The sequence below is a fragment of the Myzus persicae genome, unplaced genomic scaffold (assembly GCF_001856785.1).
Source record: "Myzus persicae strain clone G006 unplaced genomic scaffold, MPER_G0061.0, whole genome shotgun sequence".
NCBI classification, from domain to species: domain Eukaryota; kingdom Metazoa; phylum Arthropoda; class Insecta; order Hemiptera; family Aphididae; genus Myzus; species Myzus persicae.
In genome coordinates, this window is record NW_019104322.1 from 742,322 (window position 1) to 767,784 (window position 25,463).

A 25,463-nucleotide genomic window follows, 5' to 3' on the forward strand; every position below is an offset into this window, starting at 1 on the left:
ATATATGGCAAAAACAGAAAAAGGTAAAAAACGTCATGAGTAAAGAAGACAATGAGACGATTAAGTACTATTTGAACGAAGTGAGTATTGACATTGATATTCAATATTTCACGATGCACATTCATATAACATCGAAAAAAAATTTAATTTCTAACAATTATTGTATTTGCTCACTCAACTCAATAATTGCTCCTTATCTCCAGGGTATATCTAGTGATTTTTATAATCCGTTTCCAGAACAAGTGTTAGAAAATATAAAGGAAAATCGTGTTGAACCGAATCTACTAAAAAAGTAACCATACCTTACTTATACATAATTATTAACTGCATTACTTAATGAAATAATTTGATTTATTTTTAAAAACCTATATGTGTTAATTTTTAAAAGACCTTTCATTGTAAAACCAAAAATGTCCAGGTTCACTCATTATATTTAAATATTTTTCCATGAATGCATTTTTATCGTATCATAACTGAGAACTGTAGTGGTTATAGAACCTTTAATCAATGTGGGGTCAATGTATGATGTGTAATATTAATTTTATTTTTATATTTATACATTGTACGTACCTAATATAACAATCAGATATTCAGTAGAGTTTTGGAGATATATGTATATATTTATGAAGATGTTTACGGTTTATACCCAGGACCCGCACAAGAGGACTGTTGGACTTGGATAATATTTGAAATTTTGAAACTGATGGATTACTTTTTTTAATGTAAAATAATATTTTATGGAGCCCTCAAATACATTTAATGCAGGGGCTCAAAATGTTATGTGGGGGCTCTGCGTGTTCCCATGACCCATCTAATATTTATCAAATCAGCATATACCCTGTAAAAATAGTACTAATATGAACGTCTACCTTAATTTTTTTTTCAATTAAGCAACCGTATTTTGTTTTATTATTTATAGACATGTGACATTTATCAATCATTTAAGTATAAGTTAGAACCGTGTGACGAGTAATTAATATTGCAGGTTATCACCACTTATGAGTGTACATATTGGTTATTACTTATTACTTATTGGCATAGTTCAGTCATCAGCGATCTCAAACATGCATCACTTTATTGTTTATATTTGAGCAGATAAATAAAATGTAGTAAAGCTTTATAAAAAAAATATGCATTTTTGTAAAGAATGTGAATTTCTGAATGTATTAAGTTTTTCCGCCATAACTTCGTAAAAAATAGTTTACGAGCAAAGCGAGCAGCTTTTTGGAGGGTTGAATCTGATTATTTGTGCCTTGTAAATTACAATATTCATTGCATATTGTAATCTTTGCATTAAATGCATAAATGGGCGTAGTTACTTATACTCTATAGTTTTTTTACGAAAACACCACTGCAGATACGAGACATGCACTTGCAGCTGCTAACGACAATATTAATGCATTACATTTATGTACAATAGGCGTATAATAAAAAATTTATTTTCAAACTTCTAAATTAAGTTATTTATAAGTAATAATAAGGACACAATAGAAATTAGAAATGTTTAGAAATTTCATTAATTTTGACATTGAATTAAAATTGTTGATATACTTATTTAGTTAATGAATAATTTTAATTAGGTATTATTTTTTGACGACATTTTTGGAAAATGAAATACGACAAAATTATAACACTGCATGCAAAAAAATAATCCTAGATTATTTACTGATGGATCCGGATGAACTAAATAGAATTGGAATGACAAATTATTATAACAGATCTAATTATTCTATAATGCAAATCAGAGGTCCTATTCCATGGCACCAAACCGCTATTATTCAAAGACATCAGATAAGGCAAAATTTATACATTTTTAATGAATCTATTTTAATGTTGAATACTATATGGGAAAAGTAAGCAACTTAAATAAATTATTCATTAATTTTATTCTGTTTATTTAATTTTTAATTTTCTCTTAAAGGTATTCTAAAGGCTATATTTTTTCTATAGAAAATTTAAAAGAAGAAGGTTTGCCTATGAAACCAAGTTCTCTACAAGAGTTTTTGGATAAATCATGTGGGCAATTTCGGAAGAAATTATTAAATGAGTATGCAATTTTACTGTTTATTTATATTTTGTAAAATAAATAATAATATTGGTTATAACAAAATTGATAACATAAAAATTCGTTTTCATAATCAATTATTGTGCTTTAAAAATTAAACAACAAGTAATAAAATATATTCTTTGACCACACAGAGAATTTTTTTAATCTAAACTCATTTTGTGTTAACTCTTATAAGAGTATTGATTGTCTTTATTTGATTATATTATGGTTAGGAATGATACATTAATAATATTAATTAATATATTATTGTTAGAAATTATAAACGTATACAAATTTACTTTTTTAATGAGTGTCTTACATTAAACAAAATTAGTTTATTATCTATCCATGTACTAAAAATGTTTCAAATATATGTATAATGTATATACATATTTTACAATTTTATTTAGTGGTTTTCATTTGTAAATTTGTACTATCGTACACTAATTATCATTATTTAATTGTTCGGTCATTTCAAATAGTGAATATATTTTATTTAAACATTTAATACAGATCATATAATAAAAACTAAATTAGCTTCTACTGCATAATTTGTAATCAAAAATAGGTGGATTGTGGAATGTGCTGAGTTATTTCTGAAAATAAAAGAAAGTTATCGAGATTTATTAGCAAAGCATGGAATAAATGCAATTAAGGATAAAATTCAAAAGTTTTTTGACTGTGTTGCAACTCTCATGTCCAGGCAGTTGAGACAATTTGTATTTAAGTCTTTAAAACATTTTATGAAGAAAATACTTGAATATAAGGTTGGCGTTGAGCTATTATAATATTTTTTTAAATACTATTAAGGCTTACAAATAAGATAAACTGTGTTAAATTGTAAATTAATTAAACATAGGCAGGTAACAAACTATGGATTTTAAATTGAATAAAAGAATTGGTTGGGTAACTAAATTGTTTTTACATTTGAAGTAAGTTATTTATAAAACAATAAATTGTATGTGTTTCTAATGTTTCTATTTTATATTCATAATATTTTACATGAAACATTGATACATAATATAATACTAATTACTAACTATTATCCATCTTAAAAAATCTTAACAACTTATTTCCTCTGAATATAATTTAAATAGGTATCCACGCAATTTTCCATCACAAATATAAGTTGTATATTTATATTTATAATTATATATTAATAAAGTTTATATTTATTAAAATTGATATAATGCAGCTATAAACATATTTTTTCTTAAAACTTACTATATTTAGGACGGAAATGCAATAGATACTGAATTTAAAGAAAACATGTTCATTAATCTGCCGTTTATTATTCTACGAGCAGTGGTTCCTAACCCTAATTCAATTCAAATATCATTTGAACCTACGCGAGAAGAATGTTTAAATCTTTTATTGTCAATCCCGAAAAAAATAATTAAAACAGTACAAGATATACCAAGAGTTGAACAACTGTTAATGAAACGTAATATTATACAGTTATAAGTTATTAAATATCTTCTTTTATTAATGTCTAAAATTAAACAAAAATAATATTTGAACTGTTTTTAAATTCCTCAAAGAACTCAAAGGTGATTCTACTATGGTATTAAAAAACATTGACGAATCTGAAGAGGATGTTCAAAATATGTTATTTGAAGTTCGTAATGTTCTAGAAAACAATTTTTCAGGACCAGAAACTTACATAAAATATTATAAACCCTACTACTATTTGTTAAATGGCACTGAAACAAAATCCTTCAATAAATTTTTTTCAAGTGATCCATTTCCATTATTGGCTGTATGTATCTCGATAATATTATAACACGATTTAAAAAGTAAATAAACCATGTTAATATCATTCTATATTTTTAAGGAATTCAATGAATGGGGCATCAAGTATATGACTATAAATGCAGATATCATTAAACTTAGAGATCGAGTGGAATTAAATTTAATAAAATTAGATGTATCCGAGGTTAATACATATTTAAAAAATATAGTTAAGAGTTTGAATAACAAAATTCTTGACTATTTTATGGATCTAACTCGGCAAAATATTTCTGGGTAAACATACTATTCTGAAATTCTGAATTATATAATATATTATTTTATCAGCAGTATAAATAGTAATAATACCATTAAAACAGTGACCACACTAATAATCATATTTTTTTCAGAATAAATAGTGCATTTGAGGTTATGTCTACCAAGTTATCAGAAACACCTGAGACTACTGAAGATTTAGTAGAACTTAGTAATTATGTAACACTAAGCCGGGATTCTACTTTATCAAAAATAAAAGCTCAACTGAGGGTTGTCGGAGAATACATAATGTTTCTTTTTGATTACACGTTGTTCAACAGTAACATAATATTCCTTTTTATGTCGTGACATTTTAACTTTAAACGACTAATGTTTAATAGTCGATGATATAAATTTGCAATCACGAGTATATCGATGGCCTCAAGAGATTGAACAGTTTTTAGATATAGCCACAAATAGAGTTGTTCAAAAGAAAGCGGTAGTTGAAAGCCAATTAAAAACTAAAAAAACTGAATTTGAATTTGAGTACGTCAAAAGTGATTACAATCAAGTACTACCTGTTAACAATTAAATGATTGGTTTTTATAGTCTTAAAAGTCACCACAAACTATTGGATCATTTAAAAAAAAAAGATCCACCAATATTAACTGATGAGGAAATCATATCAGCAACTGAAGAAGTTGATCGTCTTTCTAATTTCCTTAAAGAAGATATTGCTGTTGCTAAGGTATGTAAATAAAATTTAAATCATTAACTATACAACAAAAATATAATTAAAATTCAATTCAACTAATCAATATATATTTAGAGCGTGTGTTTAATATAACCCTGTTATAATTTTGCTTATCTTATTAAACAATGTTTTGCTTTTATTAACACTAGTTGTCTAGTTATCTATAGCAATTCTATTGATATCAACTGTTGAGTTCAACAACTACTCACCTACCTATGTCATTTAAATTTACTATGTATTTATTAAGGAATAAAATAATTTAGAGTTCAAACAATAATTTATTACACTAAACAATTTAGAGCATAAATCACACTCAAAAGCTATTGGATGTCGAAATTACACCATATACTTATCTTTATTCTATGGTTGCAACTAGTGAGCAATTTGACCGTTTGTGGCACATTGCTTATGATTTCCAAAACTATTATGAAGTATGGTTCAATGGTAAAATATACCATAATATGGATATATATAATATATGAAAAATGTGGATTAATGTATTTTTAATAGAACATAATTGACTGAATCTTAGGGCCATTCTACGATCTGAACGCTAAAGAAATAAAGGATACGGTGGATAGTATGTGGAAAAACCTATATAAATTAGCTAGAACTCTTCAAGATTATCCCGGGTCAAAAAGAGTAGCAGAAATTATGCGTGGTCGAGTAGATGATTTCAAAAAGTATTTACCAGTATTAGATACAATTTGTAATCCGGGTATACATGATAGACATTGGATGGAGGTAATTTCATTAATATTGTATTGTTGTACATAATATATGAATCAATAAAAACAAAAACCGGTGTACCCATTAGATTAGTAAAAGTGTTGGTGTAGAGTTGCATTCTAATGAAACATCAACTTTGTCTCAAATGATTGAAATTGGTTTACTGGATCATATTGAAAAACTCGAAGAAATTAGTGTTATTGCAACTAGAGAATATTCTCTTGAACAAAATCTTCGAAAAATGAAAGAAGAATGGATACCTATTGAGTTTGAATGTAGCCCATATCGGGAGAGTGGAGTTAGCATATTAACGGCGTTAGATGACATTCAAGTTATGTTAGATGATCATATACTGAAAGCTCAAACAATGCATGGATCGGTTTATATAAAACCTTTTGAAGAAGAAATGGATACATGGGAAAAGAAATTAATTATGATGCAAGACATTTTAAATCTATGGATCTCAGTAAATATGTTTATGAATGGTAATAGGTAGGTACCTACTTAAAATTAAAATACAGTTATTTATTTTCATATTAATTGTGACCAGATGCATAATAGTTAACAATAATTCTTTATAAAAAGTATAAATAATTGTGTAATTTTTAATCCTACTCTGATAATACCTAAACTGTCTTATTTACTAAATATACACACACATATATATAATATTATATATACATATATTTTATTAAAGTCATAATAAATGACATATTTCATTTCATTTCCAAGACTGATTGTAAATCAATACTCAACACATATTTTATAATGAATAATAATACATATAAGTATTAACTATTTATTTAAATAATGTATAAAAATATATGTTTTAAAATCAGGCCATTTACTATCATATTTTACACTTTGAATTTGTATGGGTAATTTATAATAGGGTTGCAAAATATTTAAATTTAAGTGAGTTAATTTTATTATACATTTAACCAAAATACAAGCACCATTAAATGTTATAATTTTAGATATAACCTATGCCTTTGTGCTTCCCAATATATATAAATATATGTATAAATATATACATCTTATTGTAATAAAGAAAGTTTTGTATACCTATTAAAAATATATGCAATTATTCTACGTACATTTTAGGTGCAAGGGATTTGGATGTATTTAGGTCCTATATTTAGTTCAGAAGATATTAACCGGCAGATGCCCGAAGAAGCTAGAAATTTTAGGATAGTAGATGCTATTTGGCGTCATATTATGATTCATACTGTTAAAAATAGTAATGTCCTCGAAGCTACAAATTATCCAAATATGTTACAATTACTAAAAAAATGCAGTGTTATGTTTGAGCAGATACAGAAAGGATTAAATGAGTACTTGGAGAAAAAACGTCTTTTCTTCCCGAGGTACATATGGCATTTTATTTTTATTATTCATCACATTGAAATTTTTAAGTGCTCAATTAAAATTACAGATTTTTCTTTTTATCTAACGACGAACTTCTCGAAATTTTGTCCGAAACCAAAAACCCACTACTGGTGCAACCACATCTTAAAAAATGTTTCGAAGGAATTGCGAAATTAAACTTTACAAAAAGCGTAGAAATTGTGGGAATGATATCAGCTGATGGTGAAGTAGTAGAATTTAATGGAATAATATATCCCGCGGAGGCTAAGGCACGAATAATTGTTTAGAATACATTATTTGTATTGCAGTCTGTATTCAATTTTATGTTACAGGGTTTAGTAGAAAAATGGTTAATCCAGGTTGAAATTTTAATGATGCAGTCAATAAAAAAAATTATTAACGATGCAGTAAAAAAATACGCTAATACTAATCGGACCGAATGGGTACTTCAGTGGCCAGGCATGGTAGTTTTATGTGCTGCAACAATAAATTGGACTGCCGAAGTAGAAACTGCTATTGAAAAAAGAACGCTTCCTGTTAGACAAGTTTTTTAAACTAAAAAAAACTACCTTGAATGGTCAATAATATTTAAGTCATGTATTTTTGTATTAGGGCTACTTACAGAAAAGCAATAATCAAATAGACAATTTAGTAAATTTAGTGCGTGGCACACTAGGCAAAGGCGAAAGGGCAACGGTGTGTGCTTTGATAGTTATAGATGTTCACGGTGATTAACTATAAATATTTATTCATTAATACATTATGGTGGTTTTTTTTAATAAACAGTGTTGAATATTGTTGTATTTAATATTTTAAGCTCGTGACGTTGTTAAAAATCTTAGAGCTCTGAAAATAAGCAGTGTCCGTGATTTTAATTGGATTAGTCAACTTAGATATTATAATAGAAATTCAAAAACCACTGTGTCGATGATAACTACCACTTTAGACTATGGAAATGAATATTTAGGCAATACACCAAGATTGGTAATTACTCCGTTGACAGATCGTTGTTACAGGTAAAATAATAATTTTAGTTAAAATAAAAATTAATTTTTTAAAACTATGTTAAATTAAATAGAACACTTATGGGCGCATTAAAATTATACCTTGGTGGCGCTCCAGAAGGTCCAGCTGGTACTGGAAAAACAGAAACTACAAAAGATTTAGCCAAAGCAATAGCCAAACAATGTGTCGTATTTAATTGTTCTGAAGGACTTGATTTTAAGGCTATGGGCAAATTTTTCATGGTCAGTAAAATGCAGTGTGTTATAATATTTTGATTTTTTAAATGTTGCATCTGCACATTTACGTGCATCGAATTTAAAGGTACAAATTAATTTATTATAATATAGGCTAAATGTTAATGATACGTGAACACGTGATCCTCGTTAGGGAACGGTTTTAGTGGTTTTATTTGCATATATTATGATAAAATACAAAACAAACAAAGGAAGCAAACATTAATTATGTGTGATAAAAAAATATACGATAGTTAAGGGAGCTTTAGGGGGAGGGCAAAGGTGGCTGTTAGGAGATTTGTTTAGACTCTATGTCTGTATGCAGCTTATAATTCATGTGTCTTGCATATAAAATTGACTATATTATTATTATGTCCATGTACCTAGTACTGATACAAAATGTTCTTGATATTTCCTTGGGACTTCATTCTGCGAATGCAGTTATTACGATGAAGTGACATTTTAAATAAAACGTTTTATATTTTTGGATTAACATATTTAAGTCGAGGCTAAATAATATTATTTTCATTCGACATGCAATATAATATATATTTATAATATATGTATTTATATACTTACTGAATATGCTAATTTATCTATTTTGCAGTACTTACCCGTTTAAAACTTTTGTATGGGGCTCAACAATCGTCAGTAAATATTTTTCGTGATTTTTATTATTGTATATTTATTATTTAATGATTTAAAATATTTTAAAAATAATTTTTCGGTAAATTCCTGGTCCCGTATTAGAAGATTTACTGTATTTATATTACTATATTATTGTAGATACGAGCCACTGGTCTGGGGTAAGAAGTCATTATTATGAAAATAATTTTAAAAAGCTTTCAATGAACTTCTATAGATAACTACAATTAAAAACAGTAAAACCCGTGTAATTTGGAACCTGAACACGGTAATACGTCTCTAATGATAGCTACAATTGTTGTCTCCTTATTAGGGATTAGCACAATCTGGAGCATGGGCATGTTTTGACGAATTTAATAGAATTGAACTTGAAGTGTTGTCGGTTATTGCTCAGCAAGTGTATATTATACAAATGGCGATAAAAGCTAAAAAGGAAAAATTCATGTTTGAAGGCACAGAGTTAACATTAAATCCCACTTGTGCAGTTTTTATAACTATGAATCCCGGGTAAGATTATATTTTTAAAAATTGCTTACGTTTTTACCGTCGGTATCTTAATATTGTAGTACTATCTTTTATTATTAATTATTATTATTATAGGTATGCTGGACGTCAAGAACTACCCGATAACTTGAAAGTATTGTTCCGCACAGTCGCTATGATGGTACCAGATTACGCCATGATTGGAGAAATATCATTATATTCTATGGGTTTTAGTGATGCTAGAAGGTATATTGTTAATGTTTTTTTTTTTGTTAATATTGTTAAAATAACAATTTGGAACTTTAAATAATAATTATATTACAGTTTGGCTGAAAAAATTGTTGACACATATAAGTTATGTTCAGAACAATTATCGTCTCAATCACATTACGATTACGGTATGAGGGCAGTAAAATCTGTATTAACATCAGTTGAAAATTTGAAAATTAAATATCCTGATAGCAACGAAGAACAAATTGTACTAAGAGCTATATACGATGTCAATATGCCAAAGTTTTCATCGGAGGTTCCACTCTAACTATAACTAATTAACGCATTTAATAATTATGTCATACCTTAAAATATTTTATATTAGGATATACCACTTTTTATTGGTATATATGGAGATTTGTTTCCCGGTGTCGATCTCTTAGTTCCGGAAAGAGACGAACTTATAAACAAAATAAATATTAACTTAGCTAAAAGGAATTTACAAAGTACTCCGTGGTTCATTGACAAAATAATACAAGTATATGAAATGGTTTTGGTTAGACACGGGCTTATGATTGTTGGTGAACCATTTTCAGGAAAAACTTGCGCCTATCAGGTTATTATTTATACATTTATTGTCTAAAATTGATCGTATACATTTGTATCTATCGTAAGCTATATTCAAATTTGTTTTTATAAATTGTAAGTGCGTCAGGTATTAAGGTTCCTTGTAATCAATGAATTAATATAATAAGATGTTATATTTCTTTAGTGTTTGTTACTAATGATATTTAGACATTTAGTAGGGTTTATTTTTTTAATTTAACTAAATAGTTTTTATCATATCCATATTTGAAATTTTTTATATTATAGATGTTCTTTTATATTGCAGGGTTTTTCTTAAATTTTAGATTATTACAGATTATAATTATAACTATTAGTGCTTGTTTAAGCTACATGAGAGTGTCATATTATATTATTTTACAAACATAGGTAAGTTCGTAGACATCACATATTATTGTTGTCTGATGTAGTCATAACTCACCCAAACTTACCAGAATAAAACGGGTAGTTTCTATTAATGATCTACTCAAAATGTGTAATATAATTTTGAATGAATGTATTGAATAATAACAAAACATTAAAACACATTTTTTTAATACATTTTAACGCATTTTATAATTTTTAATGTCATATATTTTGGTTATAAATTTGATCCCCAGTCTGAAATCATTACTTTAGATACTAGAGAGAATTATACAACTTAACTTATTGTAAATTGTGAACATTTTTGAAGCTTATTTAAATTATCATTAGCTTTTGACTTGAGTAGTGAAACTTAATATTAGGTACATTATGATTATTTATTTAATATTTACTTGCTTCTTACATATTGGTTGATTTTATGATCGCCATAGGTCTTGGCAGAATCGTTAGGTGATTTACAACTCGAACGTAAAGCAGTAATGAAAGAGTTTAAAACCAATTGTAAAATAATCAATCCAAAAGCAATTACTCTTGGTCAATTGTATGGATCATTTGATGCTGTTTCGCATGAATGGTATGATGGTAAATACTCATACTATGTATTATTTAAAACAAAAAAATAATAATCCCGTGACACTAAAATTGTTATTTTAGGAGTCTTAGCAATCGTGTTTCGAGAATTTGCAAATAGTGTATCGAAGGATCGTAAATGGATTGTATTTGATGGCCCTGTTGATGCGGTATGGATAGAAAATATGAACACAGTGTTAGACGATAACAAAAAACTTTGCTTAATGTCCGGAGAAATAATTCAGGTTTATATAATTTATCTAAAAAGGGGTATTGTATTTCAAAGTGTATGTACTAGCTACTAGGTACAAGTAGTGGTCAAATGATTTTGTCATGTTGGGGGAGAGATGTATCTGATTATTTTTTAACATACAATATTATTTTGATCATTAAAAATATAAATTTTGGTTATATCTAATGTATATTTGGTTAAATTCACTAAATACAAACTTATTAATTAGAATATTTTATGAATATATATTATAGAATCTATTTTTTACTTTTTTATTTTTGCTAGTTTGTCCAATACTTTGTATGTGGTTGTATTTATTACCCCGCAATGAACAGCCATATGGCCAAGCCAATGAAACGAGTTATTACACTACGACTATAACTATACAATTTTCCCATGTATGCATACAATTGACATTTCAAAAATACATTTAATTTAACTATAAAAGAAGTGAATAAAACCTAATTACATTTTATTGTAATTTATTGTATTTTCATATATATGACATGTTTTTGTTTCAATTTTTGAACTGTTAAGGTTCATGCTAAGTATTATGAAAAACCCTTCCTATATATTTTTCATCATAACGACTTAAACGACTGACCAACAATTAAGGTATTTCTAGTAATTTAATTAAAAACTAAACATTTTTGATTTTGTAAAGAAGTTTACATTGCATTCATACCAGCAATACTTATTCCAATTACACAAATATTTTCATCCAGCCAAAAGCACATATAATAAGCAGCATATTTTAATATTTACCTCTGTCTTGGTATTTTTTAAATATACGAGTACAAACTTGTATAAGCAGTGTTTAAGAATATAGTCAAGACATATTCTGTGGAAATCTACTATAAGTAGTAATTATTTAGTATAATTTATGTGTTTAGAAAACAAGAATTTAAAAAAATGTTATGCGTTACACAATATAAATATATAATATATATTTAAAAAAATACCTTGGGGATCTATCTCCAACATCCGCCCTCTCACGTTTGACCACCACTGACATATTTACATTATATTTTCTAATACATTTTTGTTTTGTACAGATGAATAATAAAATGAACATGGTATTTGAACCTGCCAATTTAGAGCAAGCTTCGCCTGCAACAGTATCTCGCTGTGGTATGATTTATGTGGAGCCAAAGCAACTTGGTTGGAGATCTTTTTGGTTTTCGTATAAGCAGGCACTTTGTTCTAAAATTTTGCCAGACCAACAAATTATGATGGATCACTTAATCGAATGGGTAGTACCTGCAGTATTTGATTTCATACAAAGACATTGTAGTTTATTTTTAGATACTTCTGAAAATCATATGTTTAACGTAAGTACCTAGTGCATTTTTAAATAATTAATTTAAATACGACCAATATTTATTATTATCTTTTATAGTCTTTTACAAGGTTAATAGAATGTATGATTCAAGAAGAAACTGGAGTTGGATTCGCAACCATAATGTTAGGATGTATAATGATTTTCAGTTTGGTCTGGAGTTTTGGCTCCTTAATTAAGAGCGATAGCCGAAATAAATTTGACACATTTTTAAGGAAACTACTTCTTGGAAATATTGATGAATATCCGAAACCCGCTACTTTTAGGTTGACAAAAACAAACCTTTTTCCAGATACGGGCACAGTCTATGACTATGTGTATGATTATAAAAACAACGGCTCTTGGGTCTTATGGTCTGAAAAATTGGAATTTAAAATGATCTCACCAGATGCCAGAGTAAATACATTATTTAACACTTATTTTTTTTTTTAGTATTTGAGTTAAAAACAATAGTTGCATTAGTGACATTGACTTTGTTCATTATATAGATAAATGACTTAATCATTGAAACGGATGAAACAGCAAAGCAAAATTTTTTTCTCCAACTATTATTAAAAAATGAAATTCCTTTACTGTTTGTTGGTCCCACTGGTACTGGAAAATCAGCTATTGTACTAGACTACTTAATACATTTGCCAAAAGAAAATTTTTTAGCAAATGTTCTAAACTTCTCGGCACGGACTGCAGCTAACACTGTACAAGACATTATAATTTCTAAATTGGAAAAGTATATTAATCGTTGTAACTTTTATTAGAGAAATTCGTAGACTAACAAAGTACTCTTTGTACAGGCGAAGAAGAGGAGTTTTTGGACCGTCTGTTGGGAAAAAATGTATGTTGTTTGTAGATGATTTAAGTATGCCATTACCGGAAAAATATGGTGCTCAACCTCCAATAGAATTGTTAAGACAATGGATTGATCATGGTAATTGGTATGATCTTCAAACTAAATCAAGAATAGATATACTCGACATGGTTAGGTTTATTTTAAATTATTATTAGGTATAATACATGCAATAATGTTACTAATAAGTAATTATTTATTTGTATATTTTTAAGTTATTTATTGGTGCACTTCAACCTCCTGGTGGTGGTTCAAATCAAGTTACTACTCGTTTCACTAGACATATGAATGCCATTGGTATTGATTCATTCAGTCAAGAAACTATGTCCAAAATTTTTTCTCAAATTATGAAATGGCATTTTAATAAAGGATTTTCCGAGACCATCACATTACAAGGAATTGTATTAACTCTTAGTTTTAGAATACAAAGCTACATATTTTAATTTAAATGAATTTAGAATGTTGTAGAAGCCATATTGTTTGTGTATAAAGAAGCAGTCGCTACATTTTTACCGACTCCTGCTAAATCTCACTACACTTTCAATCTCCGAGATTTCACCAGAGTTATAAAAGGAATATTATTGTTACCAGCATCGCGGTGTAAAACCCTTGAAAAGATTTTCCGACTTTGGGTTCACGAGACATGGCGTGTATTTGGTGATAGATTAGTACATGACGACGACCGTAATATATTATTTGAAATAATGAAAACAGCATCTTATAGTTGTTTGAGACAACCAATGGACGTTTATCTTAGCGATTTAATGCCAATTGAAGATAGTTTTTTAAATTCTGATCATTTACGAAACCTTTTTTATGGAAACTACATGGACCCAGATAGTGATAAAAAAATTTATGATGAAGTTCATAGTGAAAAAAAACTAATCAAACAAATGGAGTATTATTTAAACGAATACAACACTATGTCTAAAAGTCCATTATCAATGGTTATGTTTAAGTTTGCCATTGAACACGTGTCTCGTGTAAGTAGAGTCTTACAACAAGACAATGGCCATGTGTTATTAGTTGGGATAGGTGGCAGTGGAAGACAATCAGCTACAAAGTTGGCCACATTTATAGCCGATTATAAAATATTCCAAGTATTATTATACTATATTCTATAAATATATCCATTAATATATACTAATATTACAATAATATATAAATTTTTTTTTATTAGATTGAAATAGGAAGGAATTATGGTAAAAATGAATGGAATGAAGATATGAAAAAAATATTAAGATATGCTGGATGCGAAGGAAATCCTATTACATTTTTTTTATCTGACAATCAAATTGCAGAAGAAAGCTTTGTGGAAGATATCAATATGTTACTTAATACTGGGGATATACCAAATCTTTATCAATCTGATGAACGAGTTGATATTTTAGATAAAATATCTAATATTGCTCAAAATCTCGTAAGCTCAATAGTATATTATTTTTAATAATGAGGGTAATATGAATCTTTACGAATCATCATTTTAATTTATTCTTAGTAGTATATATATATATATTATATATATTAGTTTAAGACTATCTTATCATTCTTTTCTCTCTTTGATTATTTTCTAAAGTAAATCTCTCAATATTGAAAGCTTACCCAACACCGGAAAGTTCAGCTTTTGTCAATTAAAGTTTTTCTTACTGTACAGCATAATCCATCACCGTTTGTTTAAGTTTTTCTTTATTCAATCCGAAAATTTGTATTATTTTAACATAGACTCCTAATGGCTAACGCTCATATTAAATTTCAAACGTCTGACTTTATTTGAATATTATATTGATATAAAATATATATTATGTTGAATTATAGCATATTATTAGTAAAAACTTTTAATTTTTAACTTTTTTATTTAAAATAAAAACAAAGTTTTGTTACAGGAGAAAAATGTTGAAACAACACCTCTTGCTTTATACAATTTCTTTATAGAAAGAGTCAAAGAAAACCTTCATCTTACTTTAGCTATGTCACCAATTGGCGATGTGTTTAGAAACCGCTTGCGAATGTTTCCTTCACTCATTAACTGTTGTACGATTGACTGGTATGGCATAAACTATTTCAATAAATTAAAATTATTTCATTCAATGTAAATGATGGAGAAATAAAATAAAAAAAGCATATTCTGTGTTTTAATTATAGGTTTACAGTTTGGCCTGAAGATGCTCTAGAGAAAGTTGCTGAATATTATTTAAAAGATATGTCTATTAACAGTGATATTGCTTCATCTTGTGTAGTAATTTGTAAAGAATTTCATACGACAGCTAGAGATGCTTCTGCTAGGTAAATTTTCAAAATATGTTAACGTTTTATGAATATTGGTAGATCGTCTAACTATTATTTAATAATATGACTTAATAATATTAAATTAATTTCATAATTTTATTGTTTGGTTGATTTTATTTATATGACTTAGTAACTTTTTTGGTAATTATGGACTAACATAAAGTGAAATTTTATGTTTCAAATTAATTTTAACTTTTGTCTCAAATATATTACATTTCAGGTTTTATTCAGCGTTAAAGAGGCATAACTATGTTACACCAACGTCCTATTTAGAGTTGATTAAAACATTTCAAAATTTACATAAGAAGAAAGTAGATCAAATTACAACTTTGCGTAGTAGATATGAAACCGGATTAGAAAAATTAGACTTTGCTGCTGGCCAAGTATTTGTTATGCAAGATCAACTTACAGCTTTAAAACCAAAACTTGTAGAAACATCGTTGGTAACAAAAGCTCTTTTGGTTAAAATTGAACAAGACACTATAAAAGCCGAAGCCAAAAAAGAAGTAATTATTAAAATACAATAATTTTTATTTATAATACTCTAAAATTAACTAGGTACCCATAATATATTAGTTAGTGGGTGCCGATGAAGCACTTGCTAATGACGCTGCAGCAGCATCACAGGCTATTAAAGATGAGTGTGAAAGTGATTTAGCTGAAGCTATACCAGCTCTCGAAGCTGCAGTTTCAGCTCTAAATACTCTTAAACCTGCTGATATTACATTAGTAAAATCTATGAAAAATCCACCACATGGTGTCAAGTTAGTCCTAGAAGCAGTTTGTGTTATGAAAGGAATAAAATCTGAACGTAAACCCGATCCCAAGGGCTCTGGGAAGATGATTGAAGATTATTGGGGACCTTCTCAGAAACTTATTTCAGATACTAAATTTTTAGAAAGTTTAAAAACTTACGACAAAGATAATATAGATCCTACAATCATGAAAAATATAAGAGAAAAGTAGTTTTATTAATTTATTTTGCATACAAAAATAAATGTATGAATAATTTTCAGATATATTAGTGATCCAGCCTTCGATCCAATTACTATTAGATCGGTTTCTAATGCGTGTGAAGGCCTTTGTAAATGGATACGAGCGTTGGATGTATATGATAAAGTAAAAAAAGTTGTTGGACCTAAACAAGAAAAACTTCATCAAGCGGAATTGGACTATAACGCTCAAATAGAAACACTTAACGAGAAAAGAGCTGAACTTGCCGAGGTATTGGGCAAGCTTCAGACATTGCAAGATGAACTTGCAAAAAAAACTAAAGAGCAAACAGAATTAGAAGATAATATTGAACTATGTTCTAAAAAATTGACCCGAGCTGAACAATTAATAAATGGACTTAGTGGAGAAAAACATAGATGGAGCCAAACAGCTCTAGAGTTGCAATCAACCCTGGATAACGCGATTGGTGATGTATTGTTATCTGCTGGTGTTGTTGCTTACCTTGGAGCATTTACTGTTGACTTTAGAAATGTTAGTACTAATGTCAATTTTATTCTTTAAAATTTTAATTAAATTTGTGTATATATATCAGATTTAAAGTGTAGACGCTGGGTTACTCCTTTTTTCAAGTAACTCATGTCAAGTATCTACTTATATTCTTTTATAGCACACATTCTCATCTTAAAATTAGTTGACATATTGTGTATTTACTAATGAGAAAAAAATTATACATATTATACCAATACAAAAAAATGTTATATACAGGTACTTATTGATGAATGGAATCAAATGTGTTTGAAAACAAATATTCCTTGTTCAAAACAGTTTTCACTAATACATACATTAGGGGAACCAGTATTAATTCGGGAATGGAATATATTTGGACTTCCGGCTGATAATTTTTCAATTGAAAACGGGATTATTGTTTTTAGTGCTACGAGATGGCCTCTAATGATTGATCCCCAAGGTCAAGCAAATAAATGGGTAAAAGCTATGGAAAGTACAAACAAAATTTCTGTAATCAAATTGACAAATTCAAATTATATGACTTCGATTCAATTAGCCATTGAACATGGTTTACCAATTCTCTTAGAAAATGTACAAGAAGACATAGATGCTACACTTGGTAACGAATTATACATTTCATAAAATGTTGTGAAATTTAAAACTTAAAATTTATTTTAAAATATATAAGAAATGTAATTAATAGGCTTTGGTACTTTTTATAGACCAAGTACTACTGAAAAACATCTATAAGCAAGGCGGAATTGAATACTTGAGATTTGGCGATAATTTGTTGGAATATAATCATTCGTTTCGATTTTACATCACAACACGACTTAGAAATCCTCATTATTTGCCTGACATATCTGTTAAAGTAGGTTACTTCATACAAGGGTTTGGCTAAATTAATCAACAATTAACCTAAATCATTTTTTTTTTTTAATATTTTTGATTTAGGTGTATAATGTTGATACATTTACCAAAGTATAATATAATTTATAAAAATACTTTCACATTAAGCATTTTTCTGATTTTTAAAATAAATAAATTTAACTTCTAGAATAAATGAATATTATGATTTAGATATATTTTAGTTATATTAATGCAATACAAACGGTTTATCATTTTTCGGTTGTTATAAATAATAATTTGTGTTATTTAGGTAACACTATTAAACTTTATGATTACGCCACAAGGGCTTCAAGATCAATTGCTTGGGATTGTTGTTGCTAAAGAAAGACCTCTGTTAGAGGAAAAAAAAAATGAATTAATAGTTGAAAGTGCTAATAATAAAAAATTACTGCAAGAAATCGAAGACAAGATATTATACATTCTATCGTCGTCCGAAGGAAATATTTTGGAGGACGAATCGGCAATACAAGTTTTATCTTCGTCAAAAGTATTGAAAATTACTTAATTCGCAAGAAATGTAAATCACTTAAACATAACTGTTTCTACAGACACTATCAGTTGAAATTCAATTGAAGGAAGAAATATCTATTATAACTGAAAAAGAAATTGATGTAGCTCGTAACGTTTATATTCCTGTGTCTAAACACTCTTCAGTTTTATTTTTCTGTATCACTGATTTAAATAATATCGATCCAATGTACCAATATTCATTATCATGGTTTATAAACCTATATTATCAGGTAAGTAACTGTTCTTTAATTAATACAGGGTTACAAGGCATTCTACAAATAATGAACTGATTTTGAATATTCATAAAATATGTATAAAAAAACGAATATAGCGCATGTTACAGGATTCACAAATAGGTGGAGATTCAATTGAACCTTAGGGGTAGGGGGTCTGAAATTTTCTTTCACAAAATAAGTTTATACAAAAATAAATGTTTATTATTTTAATTTTGGAGGCGCTTTGAATATTTTTTAGGTGCTTCAAAAGCAACTTTCCTCCCCAGTCACCACCTAGATCCCCTCACCACCCCAACACGAACAATATAGAGAAGGTATTCACACTCTTTCTCAACTTACTCTATGATGTGACATAAGGTCTGCAGCTGTTAAGTCGCCATGATGTAATAAAAACAAAGATATAACTGAAAAAGTCCATTAGAACTTTTCAGTAATTTCTAAAGCTATATTTGTTGTCAATTATATGAACGTCCGAGAAATACTTCTTCGCCTTTTCGATTTGAAAATATAAATGATCAAAGTCGTTCTTTGTGGAATGGCTGGTATTACAAGTAAATCACAATAACAAATAACTGATGATTGTTGCTATATTTGTGTGACAGTCGATTGTACAAAGTGAAAAATCTGATGATATTGATGAAAGAATAAAGAATTTGAATGATTATTTCACTTATAACATTTACCGAAACGTTTGTAGATCATTATTTGAAAAAGACAAACTAATTTTTTCATTTATTTTAACAGTTGGAATTTTTCGGTCCAAGGTAATTAATTTACAATTCTAGTATTCTATATAATAATTAAATGTTTAACAATACATCTTAATATCTTATGCGTATATTCATTAGTCATTACTATAGTAATATTGTCTGTTACAGGGTTTAATTGACGATGAATTATTTACATTGTTCCTTACCGAAGGAGTTGGGTTGAAAAATGAACACCCCAATCCAGCTTCTAAGTGGTTAAGTGATAAGTCATGGGCTGAAACTGTTCGAGCATCTCAATTACCAAGGTAAACACTGATAAATATATTTTATATTCAAATCATTAGTACTTAATAAGGCTTAGAAGTTATTAAGTGTAGTAAAAACTAGTAAAATTCATAGAGATATTGCTGTAAAAATGTACAAAATTGCGGTAATTTTTTTTCTATTATTATAAATAAATCAATTGTAACTGACTATTTTGTTTATTTTGTATTAATGACCAATGGGGGAAAAAAAAGTTATTGTAGTAAATCCGACAGGTGTTTTTTATTAGTTTAGTTTATTTAGTTTATTTTTTGGCCCGTTTAAAGCAATAATACGCGGTTAGCCTTTAATCGCGCAGACATATCTTTTTCGGATCATTATTAACTATAAAAAAAAATATTAAAAATACATGTACGTTCATACACTTGAATACGAGTAGGTAAATGAAATTTTTATGTTTATCAACTTGTAATAAATGTTTTGGGGTACTAAATAAAATGTTGACATAAAAGGGGTTTTAATGCATTTTAATCCGAAAAAAATGTGATTTTTTTAATTGAAGCCTTAAGTGACTAAAACTGACTTCATCGATTTTGACTGTGCATTAAGATGGACGTATCACGTTTTTAGATGATATATTTAATATTTATTGTTTGTATTAAAATTAAAATAATCTTATTGCATTAAATATACATTGTAGTTTAAATCAATTCTATAAATCAATTATCGATTCAAATGATGAGTGGAACTTATGGTATGATTCAAATAATCCACAAGACATACCTATTCCAGAACCTTTTCAAAATATCGATGGCCTTGAAAAACTTGTGATTATAAAATGTATTCGTTTTGATAAAGTAGTTCCAGCTATTCAGGTATGTATTTAATTTTATTTATTGATGAGTTTCCCAATAATTATTTAACTAACATCTTCGAAATATTTAGGAATACGTTGTAAGTAGTATGGGTCAGAAATATGTAGAACCTCCATCGTTCGACTTAGCGGATTCGTTCAAAGATTCAAACTGTTGTAGTCCATTAATTTTTATATTATCAGCGGGAACGGATCCAATGTCTAGTTTGATAAAATTTTCGGAGGACAAAAAAATTAGCCAAAATGATTTATTAACCATATCACTTGGTCAAGGACAAGTAACATAAATACTAATGTTTAAATTGCTTATATCATTAATGTTATAATAATTAGCATATAACTCATTTATAGGGTCCAATAGCTGCAAACATGATAAAATTGGGCTTAGAAACTGGCAAATGGGTTGTGTTACAAAATTGTCATTTAGCTGTAAGCTGGATGAAAGAACTTGATCGCATTTGTAATGACGAAATTGTACCCAGTCGTACACATCTATCTTTCCGTCTTTGGCTCACAAGTTATCCATCTGAGGATTTCCCTGTTTCTATATTACAGAATGGTAAATTAAACATAAATGATTTAAGATAGTTAAAATGTATAGTTATTTATTTAATTCAAAACTAGGAATTAAAATGATAAACGAAGCTCCGAAAGGTCTTGGTGCAAATTTATTCCGCTCGTATACAACTAACCCCATTAATGATCCAGAATTCTACCTCAGTTGTAAGAACCGTTCAGGTTTGAAAACGTTATTATTTTCACTGTGTTTTTTCCAAGGAATTATTCAAGAACGTCGAAAGTTTGGACCACTTGGTTGGAATATACCATATGAATTTAACGACTCAGATTTGCAAATCAGCGTGATGCAGTTAAATGTATTAATAAAATGATTTAACTTAAATATATACATAATACATTACTAAGTAATAATTTAAAAAATTATACTTAGATGTTTTTAAACGATTATGATGAAATTCCATTCAAAGCATTACTTTATTTAATTGGTGAATGTAATTATGGTGGTCGAGTGACTGACGACAAAGATCGACGTTTATTGACATCTCTATTGTTAATTTTTTTCAACACAAATGTTATCAACAACAGTTCGTAAGTATAACTTATGTATAAATATAATGCATTTATTTTTATTTTGTATAAGCTTTGGATTGTACTTTAAATGTTTTATTTATTAAATGTGACAAGAATCGATCGAAGCGCTCAAAATATATATGTTACGGGAAAAAGTCGAAATCGAGCAAACCTCAGAAATGCTCGGGCAAAATGCGAATTGCCCACAATCCTTGGTCAAAATGTCATATTTCAGCTTTTGACAGGGAAAACCTAGTTATAACCAACTTCATTTGGGAAAACCCTATCGTTAGAACAAAACCGTAATGTCTTAAATACGTTCGCTAATATTAAATAAAAATAGTGATTTTTATCGTACGATTGTATTATGGTTATAAATGACAACACGAATCTTGTTAATTTATCGAAAATCAATTTCCACTTCTAACAGTCGAAACGATAGTGAAAATTCCAGTGCCTTGTGTTGATATAGGAAAAGTCGATGCAAATAATGTGTTAGGTGTTATATTAAGTAATACTGACAATAGATTCTATAAAATAGAAACCAAAAATAAAATTTTGTCATCACTATATGCCAGAAAACAAATATTTTAGTGCAAGGAACAATTATTATTACTAGCGATGATGTACCGAATATCGAAATACTATTGAGGGCTGCTAGTATTCAAAATTCTTTAACTGGAGGGCAAGGATTTTTTTTTTTTATTCTTGCAAAACTAAGTGCATTACGAGAAGATGCAAAAGTAAACAACAAAATATTTTGTGTAGTTCTAAATGCCATGCGTCTAATATGTGTAAGCAACAAATAAACAAAAATATTATTATTTATGTGTATTCAATTACATTTGTACAATAATATTTATTTTATAATTATCTGTATTTGATATTAGCGAACGACTTTAATACGGTTTACAACAAAAGTCAGTACACGGTTTTGCCCAAATGAGGTTGGTCATAACTAGGTTTGACCGGTCAAACATCGAATTATGAAATTTTGCCCAAGGATTGTGAGCAGTTCGCGTTTTCCTCGGGAATTTCTGAGGTTTACCCGATTTCGACTTTTGCCCGTAACATATACATCGTGTATAATATAGGATAGTAGCGTACTTACAATAGTAAAATTCTAAAAATTCTATACCTAATTAATATTATTTTGGTATAATAAAATGAACAGAAATGCATTTCGATATACGTATGATTAATGTGATTGAAAGTCTATGATTACGCTTAAAAATGTGATATTTTCAGTAAATTCATAAAAAAAATTTAATTTTTTAAAAAATTAAAATCAATTTTTATTTTTTAGATGGATAAAATTTTACACGCCTTAACTATCAATAAAACATGTATATTTATGTTTTGGGTACTTACTTTAATATATTATTGTTTTTTAACTGGTTGTCCAGTCGGTTTTTGGTTTTATTCATCTTATCCCCATAAACATTTTTATTTTTCAATTTGACCATTACAATCTAGGGTTATTATTAATTGGTTTAAATTATTTTTTTCTTAATTCCAAAACTATATCGAATTACCGTGTAATAGATACACGTTTTCTGAGAGTGGACTGTATTACATACCCAAAGACATCTCCCTAAGTGGATGCTTAGATTACATTAAATCTTTACCCATGAATCCGCAACCGGAGGTATTCGGACTGCATGAGAATGCTGACATAACAAAAAATAATTATGAAACTCAAATGGTAAGTATATTTTTTTTAAAGTAATATATTAATTGTTTATATTTGTAATCAGAATACTTGTTTAGCTGTTGAATGGAACCATTTTAACACAATCTCAAATCGCAGCCGGAGGTAGTGATAAAGATGCAGATGCAAAAACCGTAGAGCTAGCTAGTAATATTGCGAAAAACATTCCAGATTTATTTGACATAATCGAAGCAACAAAAAAATATCCAACAATGTATGAACAGTCGATGAATACAGTAATAAGACAGGTACGGATTATTGTTTAAAAGAAAAAAATATTCATTCGGTATAATATTATAATGATTATACCGTTTATGCTGTTAACCGCACCTGGTACATAACATTCTATTTTCTACGTAGGAATTGATACGTTTCAATAGATTATTGTCAGTTATAAAAAAATCCTTAGTGGATGTACAAAAAGCTATTAAAGGTATTGTTGTCATGTCATCTGATTTGGAAGAATTAAATACAAGTCTAGTCGTTGGACGAGTACCGGCTAACTGGATGAATTATTCGTACCCCTCATTGAAGCCATTAGGTGGTTATGTTGCAGATTTATTACAGAGGTAAATTATTGGTTAAATGTATTTGTTATATAGTCTTAAACAATACAGTTAGTACAATGCATAATAATATTATAATAATAAAAATAATCACGTCGATTATCTAGACTAAAATTCCTACAAGACTGGCTGGATAATGGCATGCCAGAAGTGTTTTGGCTTTCTGGTTTTTATTTTACACAGTCTTTCTTGTCGGGTGTGCTTCAGAATTTTTCGCGCAAAAACAAAATACCTATTGATAAGCTTGGATTTGAGTTTGAAATAACAATATATGAACAGGAAATGGAATTGAAGGACATGCCGGAACAGGGTGTCTATTGCCGGGTAAGAATAACTCATCAACATGTTATTACTTCAATAGTTTGATTGATGATGATCATACCTTTTTTTTATTCATAATTAGGAGATTAAATATTTGTAGATCGCGCACTATATATTTTTAATCTTTACGTATTTATGTATAATTAGGGGTTGAACAGAATTTATAATACTTACACATATTTTATTACAAAATGTATACTTTATAATTATATGCACTATATGTCTATATGCAGGTGATGCAATTTAATTCATGATGTGTATTTTATTATTTTAGATTAATTTAAATACTTTTTATGGATGTTATGCCAATTTGTGATTCAAACATTTTTTTTTACGGAAATTGAGTTGTTAATTATGTTATGATTCAGTTATATTTTTTCTTTGACTATTCATATTATTTCAGCCTACGTAAGAATAATAGTTAATATTATATACATATTGAGTAGAGTGCGTGCAATGCACTATTCAAGTCTCACAATAAGACATGGTTGAGAAACATATATAATATAATAATTTGTATAATTTATATAATATTATATGTGTAGAGCAAACCACTGATAAATAATAATACAAACGTACCTTTTAGACTTAAAAGTTTGCAATTCGTCTGTAATTGAATAACGTCACCAATGATAATAACATTTAATTTGTACTTATTTTTACAGGGCTTATTTTTAGAAGGGGCTAGATGGGATCGAGAATTACAAATATTAAATGAGTCCTATCCAAAAATTCTTTTCGACACGGTTCCAATTATTTAATTTAAACCAGGAATTAAAGTACAGTACCTATATAGCATAAATAAAAAATGATTAAAATAACTGTATGCATATTGCATACATTGTCATTACATTTGTTTAGTCCGAGTTTGAGAAGAAAATGTATTACGACGCTCCCATCTACAAGACAAGTGCTCGTCGAGGTGTTCTATCCACCACAGGTCATTCGACTAATTTTGTGATGTTCATAAACTTTTTAACTGATCGACATAAAGATCATTGGATCAATCGAGGCGCCGCTTGCTTGTGTCAGTTAGACAATTAAATAAAAACAGTTTTATTCGTTTCCATAAAAAATTAATGGGTTCGCTATACATA

The 25,463-nt window shown here is 28.2% G+C and overlaps 1 protein-coding gene across 1 annotated transcript; it reads left to right on the plus strand.

The window, feature by feature from the left end:
• The first annotated feature begins 1,734 nt into the window (after positions 1 to 1,734).
• LOC111041158 (dynein heavy chain 3, axonemal-like) lies at positions 1,735 to 25,463 on the plus strand. The gene is given in 53 exon segments (XM_022325357.1): positions 1,735 to 1,853; positions 1,922 to 2,047; positions 2,616 to 2,814; positions 3,281 to 3,491; positions 3,589 to 3,806; positions 3,882 to 4,072; positions 4,186 to 4,370; positions 4,432 to 4,576; positions 4,640 to 4,769; positions 5,084 to 5,228; positions 5,317 to 5,528; positions 5,602 to 5,979; positions 6,618 to 6,880; positions 6,949 to 7,150; positions 7,214 to 7,417; positions 7,494 to 7,608; positions 7,699 to 7,897; positions 7,960 to 8,128; positions 9,078 to 9,271; positions 9,365 to 9,493; positions 9,572 to 9,773; positions 9,843 to 10,073; positions 10,876 to 11,026; positions 11,099 to 11,259; positions 12,302 to 12,577; positions 12,646 to 12,981; positions 13,074 to 13,312; positions 13,377 to 13,560; positions 13,645 to 13,830; positions 13,888 to 14,529; positions 14,610 to 14,849; positions 15,313 to 15,473; positions 15,572 to 15,712; positions 15,936 to 16,221; positions 16,292 to 16,677; positions 16,732 to 17,200; positions 17,435 to 17,795; positions 17,899 to 18,047; positions 18,336 to 18,572; positions 18,634 to 18,825; positions 19,434 to 19,595; positions 19,710 to 19,846; positions 20,506 to 20,680; positions 20,751 to 20,957; positions 21,031 to 21,238; positions 21,304 to 21,554; positions 21,629 to 21,786; positions 23,314 to 23,473; positions 23,539 to 23,727; positions 23,840 to 24,048; positions 24,153 to 24,369; positions 25,032 to 25,145; positions 25,228 to 25,463. Coding segments are annotated over 53 exon segments (11,334 nt in total). The 3' UTR covers positions 25,411 to 25,463.